General features: G+C 41.3%; 1 protein-coding gene across 4 annotated transcripts; it reads right to left on the reverse strand.

Annotated features, from left to right (window-relative positions):
* Window positions 1-1,367: 1,367 nt before the first annotated feature.
* On the reverse strand, window positions 1,368-21,415 carry PRKRA (protein activator of interferon induced protein kinase EIF2AK2). Of its 4 annotated transcripts, XM_047722288.1 has the most exons (8): window positions 21,192-21,414; window positions 20,469-20,638; window positions 17,033-17,114; window positions 14,832-14,910; window positions 13,669-13,786; window positions 11,550-11,644; window positions 5,380-5,554; window positions 1,368-2,041 (listed from the first exon to the last, which is right to left on the reverse strand). In XM_047722288.1, exons 1-8 carry the CDS (start codon window positions 21,254-21,256, stop codon window positions 1,884-1,886), a joined length of 942 nt encoding a protein of 313 aa, XP_047578244.1. In that variant the 5' UTR covers window positions 21,257-21,414; the 3' UTR covers window positions 1,368-1,883. The 4 variants fall into 4 exon arrangements, with proteins under 4 accessions (XP_047578244.1, XP_047578245.1, XP_047578248.1 ...); XM_047722289.1 differs by lacking the exon at window positions 21,192-21,414 and having other exon boundaries at window positions 16,984-17,114; window positions 20,469-20,606; XM_047722291.1 differs by lacking the exon at window positions 5,380-5,554 and having other exon boundaries at window positions 1,904-2,041; window positions 21,192-21,415.
* Window positions 21,416-22,139: the final 724 nt, after the last annotated feature.

Raw genomic sequence — 22,139 nt, forward strand, 5'->3', positions numbered from 1 at the left:
ATTGAATTCATATTATCATATTGGGCTGTTGCTATCTCTATCATTTATTCATCACTTGATGCCTATCGCAGGTTAGAACTGATTCCACAAGGAGGGTAGTGGTCAAGTTGCCTGTTCAAAGCCTATTTGGAAAATTCACCTAATGTGGTTAAACAGGTAAAACTGATTTGATAGGTTAAGAGCCTTAAAAAGGGGGGGAGCGAAATGCTATTAAAGATCACCTGCTGCTGTAGCTAACGCCCTAGAAAGTTCCTACAAAGGGGACATTTGAACAGTATCTTTAAAAATGCATGTTTCCTCCAGATCCGGAAGCAGGGAATACCCACACAGTGGGCAGGGTAGGACTTCTGGGTGCCCTAGATGCAGATATTCACTTCATCAGTACTGTTGGGAACTGAATTGTATTGTCCTTTGCCCCACTTGATCTCTTCTTCTTCCAGTGCCTTATGAAATCTTCCCCTGATGATGGGGAAGTCAGCATTTTAATGTGCAGAAGTCTGTCATCCCTAATGAGTTCATTGTGCCCTTTCTCTAGTCCAGAGCATTCATAAAAACCTAAGATCAGTCCAATAAACTACGACCCTGTTTATGCCTAATGTTTCCAGTCTGTGTAGTCCTTAACCTCCTCAAAAATAATACCCTAAATTCCGTGTTTGACATATAGTTGATAATGTGAAACTAAGTGCTTTTTAGAGTTTTAGGTAAATAATGTGCGTTAGTTTTCCTTTATGATGTTGTATTCTTACAGGATTCTACTCTGGTATTTTTTTTCCAGACAGAAAAATACTTGTCAGATAATTCTGCTGGATTAAGACTTGAGATAGTCAAAACCTGCCTTTATCAATTTGGAGCTCTCTTGCTCTCTGCAGCTTTCCCTGATTTCCAAGACTTCCACTGAATCCACAAGAGTAGCACTATCCGCGGGAGCTGGCGGAGGGACCACTGATGATCGATGGAAACAGAAAAGGCAAAATTAAAATTTGTGCCTGAGGCTGATCTCCTAACCTTTCGCTCACTCACTGCTTTGTTGGAAACATTCTTGTAACTGAATTAAGTGCACTGGGAAGTTTTGTTTTTGTGATTTTACTAATACTTTTTCAACTGCCAACTCCTCTAAGTGGTTGTCAAAAAAAAAAGACGATGTTACATTTGCTTGGAGAAAGAACATGGAAGGGACTCATCACACAGATATTTGTAAGTTTTTGCTTAGGCCATGGGTGCTTTATCAACTTGGACTTTCAGAAGGATACTAGAGATAGGTAAGTAACAGGGTATCCACATCGTGTCACTGCCAAGAATGGCTACAGAGAAGGGTCGGTAGGTCGAGAACAGTAGGTTGGTAACACTTTCATAAAACGAGCAGAACCTATTACAACAGCTCTTTATTACACGGATTCAAATACACAGCAGACCAATCATGTTCCCTGAAATTCAACAGTGACATTCAATGAACGCCTGTCAGCGCATTCCTCCAAACTCTAAGGGGCTTCCCTCGAATTCCCTGTACAAAGCCTTGCGCAAAGAAGAGGTTAAGCACCATTAAGAACGACTGTTGCTAGCAGTAGTTTCGTTTCTTCGCTGTCTTCATCATCCTCATCATCAGCAACATGCAGTTTCTTCCCTGTATGGATGTGGCATTGTAACATGGGTGCTACATTCTGCCTATGGTACAAAGTTTATAAATACAATATACCAGTACAAAGTTGAAGCCATTAAAAAGAGTTTAAGAACTACGAGGAGGTCGTTAATTCTGGAGTGTTGATGGAATCTAGGTAGGGATTTAGAAACAACACACAAACTCAAATGTAGTAAACATTTTACTTGGTGAGGGGCGCAGGGGGAGTTCTTCTGTGCTACTGAGGGCTCCGGGAGTTGCTCCAGGCTCACTTTCTTTCTGCTATTATCTTTAAATACTGTAGGGCATTGTGAGCGGCGTCGCTCTGCGCGTTGCCACAGGAGATCCCAGAGCCATGACAGACTGTAATGGGGCTGGTGGAGAGTTCGGCGAGACACTGATACTGTCCGTTGGCGCTCAGTTCTTCTGCAATGACATGTTCGAACATGACAGTCAATGTCAAGTGTACAGAAAGCCCATCCTTTATGAAAACAAGTCTTTACTACAGTCTAAATCTATACCATTCCGCTTCCTCCTCAACTTTATCATTCTTCTCCAAACAGGAAACCAAAATACGACAGCTCAACTCTAGCAGTTTTCAAACACAGCTGGGCTCCGAAATCACCTAAGGGAGCTTCAAAGGCGAGCAGGTGCCTTGGCCTCACTCTAGCTTGCTCAGTCAGAAACAGAGGGTTGGGGAAAGAGGAGCCAGAGTCTTGCATTTTCTTTTTAAAGCCCCTAAGGCCACATTCTAATGTGGTTAGCTGAGCAGCATTTGCAAACTGAACCATATCCAACTTTTTTTTAGAGGGGAAAAACCCACTGGCTAGAGCACTAAAGAGACCGTGTTTTTCACTATGAAATCTAGGGTTATTTTCAGGAGACCTCTGAACCAAGAAATAAATGGCTCAGGGCAAGACCTCTCTTTTGCCTTCTGTATTCTTTCCTTCTACATCTGTGCAGACAGTCTCGTTGCATGCTGTGTATGTGGGTTAGGGTGTTTCAAAAACAATACCTAAACTCAGGAAACAAATGTTCTTCTCCTCAAATGATGAATCACTGTCTCTAAGGATGGTTAGATGATACAGGGGAAAGAGAAATAGGTAAGTTACAATTTATTTAAAAGTGGCCACAATTCAATGTTATCTCAGCCACAGTCAATATAATAGGAAACATTCAGGTACAGTGGAGGTGTTTTAATGTGTGAAGAGGCTTTCTAGTTCTGGCATTGAGCTTTTTTTTTCTTTTTATTTGTTAATTAGTTAATTTTTAAAGATGTTATTTATTTGACAGAGACACAGTGAGAGAGGGAACACAAGCAAGGGGAGTGAGAGAGGGAGAAGCAGGCTTCCTACCAAGCTGGGAGCTTGATGTGGGGCTTGATCCCAGGACTCTGGGATCATGCCTGATCCGAAGGCGGACGCTCAATGACTGAGCCACCCAGGAACCCTTTTTGTCCTTTTAAACTGAAGTAAAATTCATGAAACATACTATCAACCATGTTAAAGTAACTATGCAGTAATATTTAGTACATTCACAGTGTTGAGCAACTGCTATCTCTAACTACCTACAAAATATTCTCGGGGCGCCTGGGAGGCTCAGTGGGTTAGGGCCTCTGCCTTCAGCTTAGGTCATGATCTCAGGGTCCTGGGATCGGGCCCCGCATTGGGCTCTCTGCTCAGCGGGGAGCCTGCTTCCCCCCACCTTCTCTACCTGCCTCTGCCTGTTTGTGATCTCTGTCAAATAAATAAAATCTTTAAAAATATATATATATTTTCATCATTTCACTTTCCCAAGAAGAAATACCATACACTTTGAGAAGTTGCTCCCTACCTTCCCTCCCCCCAAATCCCCTGGCAACCACCAATCTATGCAGTAAACTATCCTGGATATTTCATTTAAATGGTATCATATAATGTGACCCTTTTGTGTCTCACTTTTCACTTAGTAGGTTTTTGAGGTTAATCCATGTGGTAGCATGTCTCAGAACTTCTTTTCATGGCTGAATATTTAATTGCACATGTATACCACAACTGATTTGTCCATTCATCTGCAGATAGACATTCGGGCTATTTCCATCTCTTGGCTAGTGTGAATAGTACTACTGTGAGCAGGTGTGTACAGGTGTTTGACTACCAGCTTACAATTCTTCTGGGTATATACCTGGCAGTAGAGTTGCTGGGTCACATGGTAACTCATCTGAAGAGCTGCAAATTTCTGGTTTCCACAGTGGCTGAACCGTTTTATATTCCATGCAGTGTGGGAGGGCTAAAATTTCACTACATCTTTGCCGACATTTGTTATCTTCTACTTTCTTCATCACAGTCATTCCAGTGGGGACAAACTAGTACCTCACTGTGGTTTTGATCCGCATTTCCCTGATGACTAAGGATAGTGAGCATCTGTCTGTGTGCCTGTTGGCCATTTGTGTATATTTTTTGGAGGATGTCTAGGTTCTTTTGTGGGTAACTGCATAGAAGTTAGCCAAATTAGTGGACTGTGCTGTTTAGACTGCTGTTCTATATTTAGAAGACTTAGTTCTTAAAATTGGTATGATGCATTTCAAAGGCATCATTAATTCATAATCTCAAAAGCCATCTCAACTTTCTTTTCCCAGATTCTACCATCCATAGTCCTATTCTTGACCTAGCTTATTCATCTCTGTGTCTGAAACACCTAAAACAATGTGGGTACTTAATAAATATTTACTGAATGAATGGTCTCCCATCAGCCACCTCTTCTGACCACGTGGGTCTGTACTAAACTCCCATGTTCCACATCTCTCTCAGTATATATTAAGACATTACACTTTATCTGTCACATTCAATCCCAAAGTAGCAGAGAAAATAAAAAATTCTTTAAGCACCTAAACACCAGAGCTGGCAGCTCCTTCAAGCTGGGTCCCCACAGCCCACAAGGATGGAACAAGGGATATCAAATTCTTCACAAATTACACTGATGTCATCAGTTAAAATCAAGACACCAAACACACATGTGCCAGCTTTATAAAGTAAATTAAAATCCAATGTGACTTGTTTTCTAATCTATCCACAACTGTCTACCTCAATGATTAAGGGTGAGGAGATACAGAAGTCGATTGCTGGGATGGAATAAAGCTATAAAGTGTTTGTCCCCACTAATCTCCTTGAATTGGCCAACAGTGACAATGTGGAGAGAAGGGGTCTGGCCCCCACCAACTTAGTGCTTGTTCTAGAAATGTGGCTGGTTTTTATTTGTCAAGCTCTCCATCAGAGCTGGTTTAATGGACACTGGATCTGCAGGGGCTCTTCCCCTGATCGGGCTCTACCGCTAACCAGCTACGTCATCTCAGGCAAGTTTCTGAACCTCTCTGTGCCTTTCTTTCTCTCCTTATATATAAGGATAATCAACCTACTTCATAGATTAGTTTGAGAATTTAATGAGCTGAAATATGTAATATCCTCAAAACTGGGCCTGGGCTATAGTAAAACTAACTATTACCTACTGTTCTCTATTATTATAACATCTATAGAGATGTTAGCTGCTATTATTATTTATAAGAATGGGACATATCAGTGATGAATAGAACTCTGCTAATTTTATATGCATAAACATATGTGTGTATGAAAGATGTGTGTGTGTGTATATATATATATATATATATATATATATATGAGTCACTTCAGTATCCTGGGTTAATGAAATAAATTGTAATACAGGCATTGTTTCTGAAATACATTTTAAAAACAGATTTTGAGGCAAGCCAAAGGAAAAAAAAATCCTACCTATATCCAAATATGTTATATTAAAACCTTGTTCCTTGGCGATTTCACTAAGCAGCTGGATGTAATCTGTATTTGGAATACTGAGGAGGCTCCTTTTCAGTAAGTTGATCTTTTCACCAGGAGAATTCCTCAACGAATGCCAAGTACATCCTAAAGAATGGCCTACTACGTTTGTCTGAAAAACAGAGATGAAGAGTAAGACTTGTAAATCAGACTGAGTTCTAATGCTATGATATAATTACAAGTATTTATTAGACACTCATATTTAATACCTTATAAAGCATGTTTAAAGATTTTTTTTTTTTTTAATTTGACAGAGAGAGAGAGATCAAAAGTAGGCAGAGAGGCAGGCAGAGAGAGAGGAAGGGAAGCAGGCTCCCCGCCGAGCAGACAGCCTGACGCAGGGCTCGATCCCAGGACTCTGGGACCACGACCCGAGCCGAAGGCAGAGGCCTTAACCCACAGAGCCATGTTTAAATGAATAGTATCTGGTTAACTTTCCCATTTTAAATGAGATAACACCAATAAGCACACATTTAACAAACACCAGGACATCAGAGAAAAAAGCACATGCAGTAATATACTGGGAGTTTTTAAAAATACTTTCGTATGGGACAAAGGTCTCTCAGTCAAATTTCCTGAGGCCACATTTAGATGTATAAAATATTTTTAAAAAGATGTAGAAGATATTTAAGAGCAGTATAAACCAAACTGTTAATAACTGAATCTGCCTAATAGCAATTTACAAATTAAAATATAAAATAATTTCATCATTATGATTTCTTGTATTGAATACCAACCAATCACTCTGACAGCTGGGAAGCAGAAAACTCTAGAAAAGGTGCATTGTACAAGTTAGGTTTGAGAAGGACAAGTCTTTCAAATGAATGGCAGGAGATCATCAAGTGCTTACCAGCCTTTTCCCAGAACCCAATAGAACGTTCTCCTCTTCCTCTTTTCCTTATTGTCCCCTCTATCCTTCTCTTTGCACCTCTGTTCTTAGAATGCTTTACATTTCCATGTTAACTTATTTTTCTCAAATTGCCTTCATATATTATGCCAAAAATCTCACAAAACAAAAACTACTGCCATCTGAAGTTGGGCAACCTATCCATAGTCTTATTAAAATGAGCCTGGCAGAGATTAAGGGATTTTCAAAAAAATAGATCACAAGGATGGCCAGTATATAGAATTAATAATCTGCAAAATTTGTTAAGCAGAATTTCATATTCCTTGGTTGGAACTTTTTTTTCTTTTTTTTACAAAATTCTAATTCATTGATAGAGTAATTTCAGTAAGAACAAGTATATAATGAAGAATAGTCTCTTTCCTTACCACTCCTTCCTGAAGACATGTTTCACTCCCAAAAGGTACTTACTGTTAAAACTATTTCTTCAATAACCTTCTATAATTCTAAATTCAAGTGCACATAATCTTTTTATTTTACTTTTTACTTTTTTCTTCCTCCCTCCCTCTCTCTCTTCTTTGTAGCTCCACACCAACATGGGGCTTGAACTCAGGACCTTTGAGATCAAGAGACATTAGCTCTGGCAGAGCCAGCCAGCCTTCCCCATAATCTTCTTTTTTTTTTTTTTTTAAAGATTTTATTTATTTGACCGAAAGAGATCACAAGCAGGCAGAGAGGCAAGCAGAGAGAGAGAGAGAGAGGAGGAAGCAGGCTCCCCGCGGCTGGGAAAGCCCGATGCGGGACTCGATCCCAGGACCCCGAGATCATGACCTGAGCCGAAGGCAGAGGCTCAACCACTGAGCCACCCAGGTGCCCGCATAATCTTCTTTTAAACAAAAATGATAGCTTACTCTTCTATATCTTATTTTTCTCATATCAGTGTACATCTAGGCACTATATTTCACCAGTTTTCAATTATGGCTTTTGGGTTATTTCTGACTTCTTTTTACTAACAATGTTACAATAAAACTTTTGCGCTTGGACGACTTTCTCTGTAGAATAATTTCTAGAAGTAGAATTGAGACAAAGAACAGGTATGCTTTTAATTTTGATAAATACTTCTGGACTGATTTCTAAACCAACTTATACTACCATCAACAGTCTTGGCGGGTGCTTGTTTTCTGATACCCTTGCCCACACCTGGGACTATATAACTTTGTAGGTTTCACCAGTCTAAAAGGTGGAAATAGTTATCTCTCTAATTTCCATGAGTGAAGCTGATCATTTTTTTAACCATTTGTATCCTACAGGATTATCTTTTTTATTGATGTGTAAGAGCTTTTTATGTGGTACTGAAAATAGTCCAATTACAGACCTGTGTTAAAAGTAATTTGTTCTTATTCTTGGTTTTATTTACAGATTTTATTTTTTGCAGTGTAATAGATTTTATGGAGTCAAATTTATCAGTCTTTTAATACTTTACATCTTCTAGGTTTTAGGTTCTATTACAAAGATCTCCTCTATGCTAAGAACTTTAAAAAGCAAAGCTCTTCTATGTTTTCTCAAACTTGGTTTCAATTCTTATGTTCAAAATTTTGATCCATCTAAAATTTGTTTTGATATAAGGAGTAAGGCAGCAGCCTAAATACGCCACACTCACACCGCGCCCCTGCACACATCCTCCCCTCCACCCCCCACTGCAAATGTGGCTGTAAGTTATTTCTACATCATTTATTGAATAATCCATCCTTTTGCCCACTGATCTGAAGTCTCACTATTGTCATATACTCTGCTCCTATGTGGATTATTGTCTGTACCTGGATTCTCTATTCTATCCTCTATCCCTGTACCAGTACACGTTTCACCACTATAGATTTATAGTATGTTTCATTCTCTGGTAGGTAGAGTCCCACTCTACCTTTTCAGTTTTCTTGACTATTCTTGAGAGTTTATTTCTCCACGTAAACTTGGTAAAGCTGTATTGTGATCCAAGATGAATTCTGGTAGATTTAGAGTGAGACTACATTACCTTTTTATATATTTTACAATATTGAGTCTTCCCACTGGAAATAGGTAGCTTTACATAAATTCAATTTCTGTTAATCCCTCAGTAGAGTTTGGAAAGTTTTTTTTTCACATGGGTCTGCATATTTTAAGTTTATTCTCCAGCACATTATCCTCTTTTCTATTATTGAAATCTTTTTCATTCCAACTCTTAATATTTATAAATAGGAAAACTACTGATTTTTTTTCCCTAGTATACTTTTTAAGGATAGATTTCTCTTTTCCTTTAAAATGATCAATGTTATCAATCTTCATAAATTTTGTTAATAAAACACATACCACAAAAAGTAAAAAAGTACAGAATTATAAAAACAACACTCCTGAACTCATTCCATCCCCACCTTCAGCCCCCTTTCCAGAAGCAATTTTTAACACTCTTCTTTAATTATTCTAGTGGTTACCTTCATAATCCTAAATCTGAAAAAGCTATTGGTTTTATACATTAATTTTATGATCAATCACCTTGATGAATTCTCTTATTCTAGAAATTTTTCTTTTAAAGGGGCACAATCATATTATTTGTAGTTAATGACCATGTTTATCTCTTCTTTTTAAATTTTCAACCTCATTGTTTTATCTAATTACATTGATTGGTACTTCTAGAACAAGATTTAAAAAATGGCATTCATGGATATCTGTCTTTTTTTCTGAAATTAATGGGAAGGGATGTAATATGTAAACATGTAACTGATTCTGATTTTTTTTTTTAGGTATCTTTTGAGTCACAATAGGGATATGTTTTTAAATTTTTATTTAAATTCAATTCAGTTAACATATATTGTATTATTAGTTTCAAGGGTAGAATTTAGTGATTCATCAGCTGTATAGAACACCCAGTGCTCATAATCATGTGCCCTCCTTAATGCCCATCGCCCAGTTACCCCATCCCCTCACCCACATCCCCTCCAGCAACCCTGTGTCCTAGAATTAAGTATCTCTTTGGTTTGCCTTCCTCTCTATTTTCTTTTTTTTAAAGATTTTATTTGTTTGTCAGAGGGAGACCGCGATTAGGTGTGTGCATGAGTAGAGGGAGTGGCAGGCAGAGGGAGCAGCAGGCAGAAGAAGCAGGTTCTATGCTGAGCTAGGAGCCAGATTTGGTACTTGATCCCAGGACCCCAGGATCATACCTGAGCTGAAGGCAGATACTTAACTGACTGAACCACCCAGGTGTCCTTCCTCTCTATTTTCATCTGATTTTACTTTTCCTTCCCTTCCCCATGTTCATCTGTTCTGTTTCTCAAAACAACAGGGATATTTTTAAAAGAGTTTATCAATGATTGCTAAATATCTTTTTGGCATCCATTGACTTGTTTTTCTCCTTTGACCCATTAAGGTGATTAATTATTGTAACAGATTTACAGGACCCAGCCTTGCATTCCTGAAATACAAAAGAAATATCCTTGTGTTCCTGAAAGAAGCCCAACTTTTTTCTGGTATAATATTCTTTTACTGTTCTACTGGATATTTTATTAAGGTGTTTCACTATAAGGGAGCTTAATCCATAATTTTTTCCATTGGGATTTGCTATTGTCAGGTTTTGGTGTTAGTGTTATGTTGGTTTTGAAAAATAAATTTAAAAGCTTCCCCTCTGTATATATGTATTGCCTGGAAGAGTTTAAATAGCATTGGAAATGATTTCTTCCTTGAATATTCAACAAAATTCACATATAAAACCACTTATAAACTTACTGTGCTTTGTGATTTCAGTGTCCTTTCTGATCCAATTTTAAAACAAATGAATGCACTCTTTAATGTTTTTCTATTAAGAATGTAAAACCAAAATTTTATTACTTTATTTGTGTATGGTCTTCGATTTTTTTCCCTACAGGATGAGCCCTTATTTTGTTATCATCATCTAGGACACAACTATAGTCCTCACTTCTCATGCCCCACCTAATAAATCCTCAGATAATGTACCATAAGATGGAGAATATCATAATCTCAAACAATATGTCACAGGTAGCTCAATCTCTTACACTCTGTATTTGTTTGCCCAGCTGCCTACTCCATATCTTTACTTAATTCTCCAAACACTTCAGATTGAATATATCCTACTCGCTATAGGTATTAACTCATTGCAGATATTAACTCAGAATCTTCTCCCTCTCATGTCCCACTCATCTTCTGTGCTCCCCATACTACTAAATGGTACCACCATCTACTCAGTTGTCAATCTAGCTTACTTTCTCCTTTCTCCTTAGTCCCCACATTCAATCAACTGTCATGCCCTCTTCACTCCAGTTTTCTAAATAACTTTTAAACTAACCATGTCGACTGCCACTAGCTTAGTCCAGGCCACCAACATTTCTCATCCATTTTTTGTAAAACATTCTACAGGTCTCTGAGTCTAAGACTCATTCACTCACCATAGTTCAGCCAGTGATTCCCCTTCTAATCCTGTCCTTCCCAGCTTAAAATTCTTAAATTTTAAGGAAGAGTTATCAGTGATTGCCAAATATCATTTTTGCTCCACCCTCAGGATAAAGTTCAATCTCTCGACTATAGTAGTCCCTTGCAGATTTAATCCCAAAGAGGCCTTCTGGCCTCATTTTTGAGACACCCTCCTCCAACTCTATGCTCTAGCCAAGCCAAACTACTTAGGGTTCTCAGATGACATAATATTTTACTCCTGGTCTGTGTAGGTGCTCTTTTTTCTCTTTGGAATTCTTTCCTACTGTTCTCATCCTGTAGGTCTTGGCTTAGATATACCTCCTCCAAGAAGTCCTCCTGAAATCCCCTGTCTTGGCTGGATCCTTCTAGGTTGCCAAGCCCTCTCTGTAAGGACTAGTCCATCAGGTTATTTTCTCTTTTAGTGGGCTACAAACTCCCGAGTGGCTGAGACTGTCTTATTCAGATGCACAGAAGCTGGCACAAAGTTCGGCACACAGTACGAGCTCACTAAATGTCTGCTGAGTGGATAAATGAATGAATGCATTCTCAATGTGAAGACAAAATGGCAATATTGGCTTATCATCTTTCGATCCCATCATGTAATTTTGAATTTGACTATGTCTCCCAAGCGCTCTTACCTGGTCACCCTTGTGACAGCTAAAATTGGGGTCGTGTACATCTGAACAGTGAAGAGATTTTTTAAAATTATGACTCTCAAGTGTCTATGTAACAAGGAATCTAGGCAAGTTTCCTACAGCAAGAGATGCTTAATTGCATTGTCATCACAGGCATCTTGATCATTACTTACTAAAGAAATGTGGTTCTCTGGAGAAATATTACTGAATTTGGCAAGAAATTTCTCAGCAGCGTTTCTCTTGGCTTGCTTTTTTGATGCCCCCTTTCCTAAATAAAAAAAGAAATGGTAGGTTTAGAAAAGAAATTAGTGTCCATAGAGTATAAAGTGTTTTTTTTTTTTTAAAGATTTTATTTATTTATTTGACAGAGAGCGATCACAAGCAGGCAGAGAGGCAGGCAGAGAGAGAGGAGGAAGCAGGCTCCCTGCTGAGCAGAGAGCCCGATGCGGGGCTCGATCCCAGGACCCTGAGATCATGACCTGAGCCGAAGGCAGCAGCTTAACCCACTGAGCCACCCAGGCGCCCCTAAAGTATTATTTTTTGATCAGAGAACTATACTATTCTTTTGCTGACATCTTTGCTTATTGTGGTTCATACAACTATTAGTTCTTTTTTTTTTTTTAAGATTTTTATTTATTTATTTGACAGACAGAGATCACAAGTAGGCAGAAAGGCAGGCAGAGAGACAGAGGAAGGGAAGCAGGCTTCCCACTGACCAGAGAGCCCGATGTGGGGCTCGATCCCAGGACCCTGGGATCATGATCTGAGCTGAAGGCAGAGGCTTTAACCTACTGAGCCACCCAGGTGCCCCTATTAGTTCTTTTTTTAAAAAGATTTATTTAGTTTAGAGAGAGAAAAAGTGAATGCACATGAGTGCGGTGGGGTGGGGAGAGAGGGGTGGGAGAGAGGGAGGGAGAGTCCAGACTCCGTGCTGAGAAAGAAGACCGATACAGGGCTCAATCTTACAACTCTGATATCACAACCCGAGCCAACACCCAAAGTTGGGTGCTTAACCAACTGCGCCACCCAAGTGCCCCGATACAACTATCAATTCTTACATTTCTGAAGGCATTTCTTTGACATTTTTTCTTTAATAGTTACACTTTCTATTTTTAACAGGTATATTTCCCTATGGGCTAGCTTTAATGAATCATACTTGGTTTAATTCTGACCAAGTATTCAAATTTATTAAGGTACACCTGAATTATAGCTCTTACCTCTTGAGGTCTACTTCTGACTTACCATCTTCTACAAACTGACAACCATGTGGAATTTTTCTTTAACATGAATAAGAAGGGCACAGGAGATACTGCAGTTGAAAGACACCATAAGTATCATCTGCTGTCATGCTTTTTGTTTTACAGATTTAAAAACTGAGGTCTAGAGAGATTAAGTAATTTGCCTACACTCGCAAATCAAGGTGCATCAAGAATGGGTACAAGGTGGGGTGCCTGGGTGGCTCGGTGGTTTAAGCATCTGTCTGCATTGGCTCAGGTCATGGTTCCCAGGATCCTGGGATAGAGATCCATGTTGGGCTCCTTGATCAGTTGGGGAGCCTGATTCTCCCTCTCCCTCTACCCCTCCCCAACCGCTGTGCATGCTCTCTCAAATAAATAAATAAAATCTTTTTAAAAAGAATGGAAGTTGGGGTTCCCACTTGCAGTCCAATGCTTTTTGTATTGGGCAAACAGTTGTTTATTACTTGAAACAGATACCTAGCCCATTCCATTTCATGCCATTTTAAGAATGATAGAAACATGGTGAGACATTACAATAGGGACCCTTACTTAGTACTCTATTAAGTGACTTCCCCCCCATTATTTCTGGCCCTTATAACATGGAAGTTGCTATCATTCAAAGGGATAATTTCTACTTTATTTTTAGCTCATGCTATTTTTTGCCATCTAGCCTCTTATTAATCATCTTATTTTCAAATGTGATCTTCTAGTCCTCCAATTTTCTAGAACAGCTGTTGAAACTTCCAAGAGATTTACATTGCTTTTTTCTAAAATGATTCTAACACATCAACACGAGTAATGTAAAGTCAATTATTTCCATAAATGAGCTTCTCCAGGATTTTTAAAAATATCAAATTAAGAAGCATAAGTACTCTTAAGCCAAATATTTATACTTAAACTCAACTGTAGAAAGAGCCAGTAGAATAGGAGTGTATCAATTTTTCCCCCCACAGAAATATTTGAAAGGAAATCACAACAGATCTTTCTATGGTCATTCATCATCTGAAAATATTTCAAAGGTCTTCAGTTGTATAAGAGTAAAAGAAATACCTACCAGTTTCCATAAATGACTCTAGCCTACAAATTGTGGTATATTCTCTCTTATGCGCAGGTCCTCCCTCTTGGGAAAGAGTATATTCAGGAAGTCTCCAGCCATGATGAATAGCCAACTCCTAGAAAATCGAGATGAGGCTTTAGTAGTAATTTTTACTATGCAATGGCTTAATCACATAAATGATACTCTTTCATGATTTTGATCCCATCTCTATTTGTATGTTTGAAAAGAATAATGATATTCTGCAATGGAAAAATGGGGGAAGACTTTATATGCTCCATAAATATTCCTGTATTTTATATCTTGCAAGCCCACAATACCACAACTGAAGCAGTTTACTGCTAGGATAGGAATGGTGTTCCCCTATTAAGCCAGAGCAAGCAAATACCAAAGAGCTAGAAGAGAAAGAGAAGCTACTATGGCCCTCCTGGGGAACATCTACAGGTCTCACTGTCAGCAGTTCTAATGCCTCTCCCTCCTAGTTACAGACTTCCTGCCCACAGCTGGCTAACTACTACACTGGAACAAGAGCAGATGCGCAAAGGCAGCAAACAAACAGACTTGTACAGAGCTGAGGAAAGATCAGGTGAAGAAAACTAAAGAAAAAGACAGCAAGAAAGGGACCAAAAGACGGGCTGGATAAGGGTTAGGGGAGCTGTCCAACAGAGCACATGGATAAATCTGCAAGAAGGCTATTCTGCATGCAGAAATTCAAAGCTGAATTTTTTTTTTTTTTTTTTTTTGTAGAATAAGCAAATAGACTACTTCCCCTCTCTTGAGGTAGGTTGCCAGATCTGGGTTCTTTATAAAATCTTCTGTCTTAACAGAAGTAGAAAGAGGTTTGTCACAACAGTGGCAAGAAATATTCTTAAAGTATAAAACATTCTACCCATGTGCACTGGGGTCCTGTTGATCTCAAATGAGAATTCCACAAACCAAAGGCAGATACTGTATATAGAAGAAAATCCAAAACGTAAATAAATAGGAAAATAATTGCAAGTAAGTGCTGTAATAGCTAATGATCATAATTGGGAAAACAAAATATTATACCATCTTATCTTTGAAATATTTATTCCTTGTTTCAGCCCTTGTCATATGATCAATTTATGACATCTTTCTTTAATAGACAAAGTGTTATGTAAGGAAAAAACCCTGTGACTTACCTGTAATGAACCAATAGGGTTAAGCTGATTCTTTGGTTGCTTAGAAGGGTCAGGCATTAAGGGGTCAGGAACTGCAAAGCTGAACATTTTTTAAAAATGTTATAAAACAAAACAATTTTCCCCAAACTATTAAGTAAATGACAAGCATTTCTTATTTCATCCTCCATGCCCCTGCTGTTCTCCATGGGATGCCCTTCTCTCCCACCTATTCTATGAGAATGTGATCTATCCACTAACCAAGGTATATCTCAAATGCCACTTCCTCTAAGAAACCTGTATTATTAAGGAACATAAAGGAGCATAATTTCTCCCTCCTTTGAACCATTATTAACGTTTAGGTTGACCCTTTCTTAGGCAAATTATTTTACCATAAATTCTACACTCTTACAAATACATGTAATTTGTCCATCCCTCACCACGTCGCTCCTGTGCTCAGATGTAAAATTCTTGATGGCAGAGCCTATGTACTACTTACCTCCATAAGCCTCACAGGACTGTGCATATAGTAGGTGCTCAATAAAAATGTTTAAATAAACCATAGTACTGTCACAGCTACACAAAAAGGGAAAGACTAGTGATCGGACAGGAAATTTAGCCTGGTAATGTGCATGCTACAGATCATAACGCTGTTTTTCAACTAAAATAATTATGGGAGAAAAATCCATCTGATCTATCATCTGCTCCACGCTAGAACAATCCTCCTGAGATTGGCATGTACCCTGCATCAAGTAGATGGCCTACATGTACCTGGTTTTAGCACGTGGGGACTATGGTTGGGGAAAAAGAGAACAGTGTCTTCTAACTCGTTTGAAATTACTCATTATTTAGGCGATGAGTTTCTAGCCCCGAGTAAAGCTACATTCAAGGTTACTACCACCCAGGTGACTGAGGAGTCACTTTTCCATGACAAAAGCGGTTTAGTTATTGCCACTTCATCAGGTTGCTTTTCCACCTGCCAGAATCTCAAGCTTTACATAGGCTGATGAGACAGGAATATTCACTTACTATGCTGCACGCCGAAGCTACCCAAATAATTGTGATGGAGAAGTGAGAAAGTCTCTGTATTAAATCAGGCCACTTTAGGCCTGATTACAGCTTAGTAATTCCCATCTTATCTGTCAAGAAGCACAAATATATAGTAAAGTTTGTTAGCCTTTTTTTGCTGACAAAGCGAAATGTTCCTGTGCAGAAAGGACACCCCATATTTCTACAGATATACTCGACACTTTGGGTTGACCTTTGGGCAGCACAGAAATAGCATGGTCATCACCGGCGAGGGGAGAATCTGACACCTCCCATGTCGTTGGGCATGTCTTCAAAGCCAGCATAAATCAGCTATAATGTATGACCCCAAAGACTCAAGCATTATTTTGGGAGATCTAAAGCTTGTCAATGCTTCATTCTAAGCCACTCAAATGCTTTGGAAGGGCTTGGGAAGGGGAGGAGCACCGCATGAGAACCTAAGTACATGCTAGACCAAAAGTTGTGAAGCTGGAGGAAAACCCCTTCTCAATTCCCATGGACCTCTGCTTTCAACGCTGAGCAGGCACCAGACTACACTCCAGGAATAACTGAGTGCATGAGAAGAGGAGAATTTAAAGGCTCAGGATGCTCCAGACTGTGTCCATTAGAAACCAAAGGACCTCACTCTACGATACATGAGAAGCTCCAGGACCAATATTTTCCAAAAGTACCTAAAGTGACAACAAATTTATTTTGGAAAAAAATCTCATCAAAGGTTAACATCCCACTTAATGGCACTTAACATCTTCTTATATTTGGTATACATTCTATAATAAAAGGAAATCACTTTGTCGCCTTCCAAATTAGAATCTTCTGAAGAGTACTTCCCACTGACCTTTTTGCAATTCACAACTTATTGTATGTAGTGTAGAAATTATTACAGTCTTAACACAGTAAGATATCTTCCAGAAAAACTGGAGTTCTCTACTGTTGCATCCCACTGAGGGGAGAAAAAAAGCCTCATTCCTGAGAGCTTTCATTTAACACTTAATTGCTGGATTGAATTTCTTAAGGATAAAGTCGCCTTTAACGAATGACCGGTTTTCACAAGGAAATAGAATTTTAGAGCTAATACTAACAACTGTTCACTTTGTTGCTTTTGTGAGCTTGTTCAAACTTATAATCTTACCTCAGCCATGATATTTTTGAGCTGCAGAATACAAAGAAATTTAGCTCACCAAATACTTGCATTGGCTTTCAAAATGTTTATGGCAGCCTCTGCAGCTCTATGTTTCGCCAGCTTCTTACTTGTACCTTCACCTGAATTAAGGTTAGGAAAAAAGAAATGTCTTTATATGCTGTGAAAGTGTGAGGCTTGCATAGACATTTGCATAACACAAAACAAAGTCAGTAATTGTTTCTATACATACATACACAAGGGTAATAAAAATACATACTATGTATTGTAACAAGTCTCTACATGAAATTCATACACTAAAAACCTGTGATTTTTTAAGTTTTATGTATCTAATTCTATGTACACCTAGATGCAAAAATTGTGTATGTTTGTTTATTACATACAATGGTAATAAAGTAGACCATGTCACACTTTCTGAAAAAATGCAACTTGGTATTTTACTATTCCTTATTCCTGGAGAGACAGCAAATTCTTCTTTGGCAAGAAGTCTCCTTAAAGGGAGCCACTTATATCAACAGTGTTTGATAGCAAAATGTGCACAGTTTTATTTCAATAGTCCATCCTATACTGAGTTTAACTCCTCTGTTTGGCTAAGCAGTCCTGGCTACATGTTGGGTACAGTGGGAGAAGGCTTCTACAGGGAACATGAGAGATTATGTCATGTGTCTTTCACACAATCTATATCCCTTACTTTCATAGCTAACAGGGTGTCCGGTAATGGGCCTGACTCATTACTGAAACTGCAGCCTAATTTCAGTAAGCCATCACACCTGTTAAATGGTAAATTCGATCTTTTGCCCTTCTGAGTTCAAGCTAGGTGCTGAGAACCTTTCATAAGTGGTACCAGAATACTGATGTCCATTTCTCTGGTGTGGAGGAAAGAAACAGGATATGGAATGAATTTCAACCGTGACCCTCAAATGTCAGAGGACACACAAAACATACACCTTTATCCACTAACCCAGGGACTTAAGAGATATCAGAGATTTCGAACCAGAATCCCGGTCCTCAAGGAGCACACAGCCTAGTGCAGGATTTTGTCTGTGAAGAGGCCTCTGAAATACAGTCGTAGGTGTTACAACCAAAGTGCAGACTGGAGGGGAAAGCACGCAAAAGGGGCAGCTCCCCTCCTCTTGGTAAGGATCCAGAGTGGTTTCAGGAAGGAAGAGATAGTTGAACGAAGATATAAAAGACTAGTAAAAGCTAGTAAGGTGAAGAGAGCTGGGGCAACGGGGTTAGGAAGAGCATTCTGGGCAGAGAAAAGAGCACCTGCTGGGGCTTGGAGGTAATGGGGAGCATGGTGTTCTCAAGAGCCCAGAGCAGCTGGGGAGAAAAGAGCTTAAGGAAAAGGGTTTTGAGATAAAAGACGACAGGGCTGGGACAGTAGGAAGAGAGGTCAAAGAACGGTCTTCTAAATTTGTGCTTCTCAAACTTGAATGTGCATAGGAATTGCCTGGGAATTCTGTTCAAATGTATGCTCTGATCCCACAGGTCTGGCATGGGGTCTGATATTCCAGAGCATTTGCAGCAAGGGCCCAGGTGATGGTAATGCTGCTGCTGATCACATTTCGAGAAGCAAGGCCATTAAGTCATATCAAGAAATCTGTATTTAACCAGAGGGTGATGGGCACACCACTGAATGAATTTTAGGAGCAAGAAGCACACGAACAGACCTAAAGAGCCAGTGTCATATGAGAATGGACAGCCTGGGACTAGAAGCTGAGAGAGCAGCAGCAAGATGGCAGCTGTGGTCCACGTGCGAGACAATGGCGGTCCAGACTGCAGCAGTGGGAAGACAAGGGAAGCAGGGAGATGCCAGGGCTGCTTAAGAAGTAAGACTTGAGGGCGCCTGGGTGGCTCAGTGGGTTAAGCCGCTGCCTTCGGCTCAGGTCATGATCTCAGGGTCCTGGGATCGAGTCCCACATCGGGCTCTCTGCTCAGCAGGGAGCCTGCTTCCCTCTCTCTCTCTCTCTCTGCCTGCCTCTCTGTCTACTTGTGATCTCTCTCTGTCAAATAAATAAATAAAATCTTTAAAAAAAAAAAAAAAAAAGAAGTAAGACTTGATGGAAGAGCGGGCAAGAGGCGGACGGAGAGCGAGAGGAAGGAGTCACGAAAATGAAACCCAACTTTCCACTGTGAGCAAATGGGGGACAGTGGCGCCTTTAGTGAGTGAGGCAATGCAGGGAGAACAGTCTTGAGGGAAAAGAGATGGTCTCAGTCTGGGAAAGGTGAGACTGAGATGCTTTTGGGTCATCCAAGTGAAGAGGCATAGAAAGCACAGGTTGACAGACTGTTCCATAACCAGACCTGGGCTGAATGAAGACAGAAATTTCAGGATGTTCAGCTTTAGAGAGCACTTGAACCTGTGGAGGAGCATAAACTTGCACAGGAAGACAGGGCAGGGGGAGGAGAGCAGGGGCCTAAGCGGAATGATTGGTTGCCCTAGGTTGTTAATCCCTGGGCCCAAAACACACTGAAGGAGAAAAGACTCTTTTTTTAAATGTTCACTGAATATTTAAAAATAGACCTGTTAAGGAGTAATGCAATGATTCCATGGTTCATTATGAGGAAACTTCCAGCTATCACCTACAATCCACCTGCCTCATATAAAGCCTCAAAATTAAAGTTGTTTCAAAAAAAATAGTGGAATCCAGATTTTCAGGGACCTAAACAAATGATGTCTTTAGATTAGGAGATGATGCAACTCCAGCCTTCCTGTTGAATTGTTTTCTTGGCATTCTCCAGAATTAAGTTTAGTATTATTTTTTGTTTGCAACTAAATAGATACATAAGAAACAAAATGCCTACATTTACAAATGGCAAATTTAGTTATCATTTGTTCAAGCTCACAGACCATAAGGGGAGTCTGAGCTCTGAAACTTCATTGTTATGTGTCTTTGGGCATGTTAACCTGTTTTCTCATGTATAAAAAAGGAGATGACATCTTACTAAAACCTGTACAGTGTTAGGAACTAGATGGTGCTAGGTGCTATGAAATATGGTATTTGCAATGAAATGGTATTTGAGCTGTCTTCCTCACTTGGCTTGGATATACAAACAAGTGTGGCACAATGGGCTCAAAGTGTCAGATGAGTCCATACAAACAGAGGTGAGGCTCAGAAAATTCTGTGCTCATGTCTCTTGGCATCTTCTATAATCTATGAAACTTGTCAGCACCTACTGATCCAGCTATGGTTGCTCCAAGAACCTTTCCTGCGTCTCCCTAATTCTTAAATAACCCTAGGAGAATCCTAGGGCATGTTTCTGAGCTTTTCTTGGTATCTGGAGAAGAGAAAATTAGGGAGAGAATCAGATGGAGCTGGAAAGTCCCCATGACCTGAGATGAGAGGTCGCAGTTTCAAGAGCCTGGTCCTCACAGCCGTCCCTAGTAAAAAGGGCACTTTTCCGAACTGAAAAGCAATACCAAGTCTTGCCGGACAACCCACACGAGCATGGGGTTAACTGTGCATACAGACCTGTGCAGGTTATGTCACCAACGGTTACTCTGAAGGTGAAAGTGGGTACGTGTATTTGCACATCCGATCTTTCACATTCATAAACCGGGATGTTCTTGGTCTTCATGCCGTATTCGTGTAATACCTGAATTGGTGTTTTCCCTGGCTTAGCTGTAATCATCTTCCCCAAACTGCAAAAACCAGAAAAAGGTGTGCTTTGCATGCCAAAGCGGGGAGGGAAGCAGAAGCATACAGAAGCTAGCTTTGATTGCCACCAACACTGATGCGGGAGGCGCCGAATCTCCCCTGCGGTCAACGCCAGAGATGGCGAATCGCACCAGTCTCCGGGCCCCGCTGCGGCGGGCAATCCGCAGGGTGAAAGAGGGCTTTGGGGAGATAACTTGAAAGCGGGTGGGAGGGAGTCCCCGAAGTCTCGGGCGCTGCAATCTCTCAGGACCAAACCCACAGAACCGGTCTCCCGGGTGGCGGCGGCGCGCCACCTCCGCCCACCCCGCGCGCAGCTTGGGGCCGCAAGAGGGGCGGGGCCAGGCCGCAGACCCCAGCCCGCGCGCGGCCGGGAGGGCGGAGCCGAGTGCCCCCGGGTCCGCCCGCAGCCGCTGGGGCGAGGGCGACGGGAAGGGGCTTTACCCAGAATGCCGCTGGAAAGGAGGCTCCTCCGCCCCGCCTTTCGCGCCCACCACTCCCGGCCCTGCCCGGCTCGGCCCCGACTATTCGGGCGCTGACCTGAAGGTCCCGCTGTCCTCGCGCTCCAGCGGCGGGGCCGCGGCGTGATGCCTGCTCTGGGACATAGCGAGAAGGGACGGCTTGGCGGCAGGCGGAAGAGCGGTGCGGAGCGATGTCCTCGCTCCCTGGGTCAGCCGGTCCCCGAGAGGAGCGCTCCAGCGCCGCCGCCTCCTGAACTCCCTTTCCTCCCGGCTTGCGTCCCTCTTGCGAAGAGGACGGGCGGGGGCGGAGTTTGGGTGCAGCAGTGCCGGCCACGCCCCCTCGCTGCCCGGGCTGCGGGCCAACTCCAAGCTGGGCCCCGCCTACCGGCTCGCCAGGCTCCTGGGCGCCCGGCCCCGCCCCCTTCCTTCTAGACTCCGCCCCTTTCCCCCGGCCTGGCTCCTCTAGCTCTTGCGGGTTCCCAGACTTCGTCCGGCGGATTCCAAGCGCTTACCGGTCTACCACCGCCTAGGTGTGGCTGCAAGTTCTGCGTCCATAAATGGAGGCGGTTTCCGTCCAGGAGAGGCGGCTAAAATTTTGGGACGCAATCCTCACGGTGTGCGAGGCCTGAGGCTCAGCTTCTCTTTCGGTGGTGGGGCTGAGGGAAGTTAGGGATCAGAGCTGCATCACTTTAAGAGAAAGATTTCAGGGGCGCCTGGGTGGCTCAGTGGGTTAAGCCGCTGCCTTCGGCTCAGGTCATGATCTCAGGGTCCTGAGATGGAGCCCCGCATCGGGCTCTCTGCTCAGCGGGGAGCCTGCTTCCCCCTCTCTCTCTGCCTGCCTCTCTGCCTACTTGTGATCTCTGTCAGATAAATAAATAAAATCTTTAAAAAAAAAAAAAAAGAGGGGCGCCTGGGTGGCTCAGTGGGTTAAGCCGCTGCCTTCGGCTCAGGTCATGATCTCAGGGTCCTGGGATCGAGTCCCACATCGGGCTCGCTGCTCAGCAAGAAGCCTGCTTCCCTCTCTCTC

This window comes from Lutra lutra, chromosome 3, assembly GCF_902655055.1.
Source record: "Lutra lutra chromosome 3, mLutLut1.2, whole genome shotgun sequence".
In the NCBI taxonomy this organism is placed as follows: domain Eukaryota; kingdom Metazoa; phylum Chordata; class Mammalia; order Carnivora; family Mustelidae; genus Lutra; species Lutra lutra.

What these genes read in the sequence shown, in the direction of transcription:
- PRKRA (XM_047722288.1), bottom strand. Translation starts at nt 21,256, where the DNA reads ATGTCCCAGAGCAGGCATCACGCCGCGGCCCCGCCGCTGGAGCGCGAG. An exon ending in GAGGACAGCGGGACCTTCAG is followed by an intron (nt 20,639 to 21,191) that starts GTCAGCGCCCGA and finishes TGGTTTTTGCAG; the next exon opens with TTTGGGGAAGATGATTACAG. An exon ending in ACCCTATTGGTTCATTACAG is followed by an intron (nt 13,787 to 14,831) that starts GTAAGTCACAGG and finishes TCGATTTTCTAG; the next exon opens with GAGTTGGCTATTCATCATGG.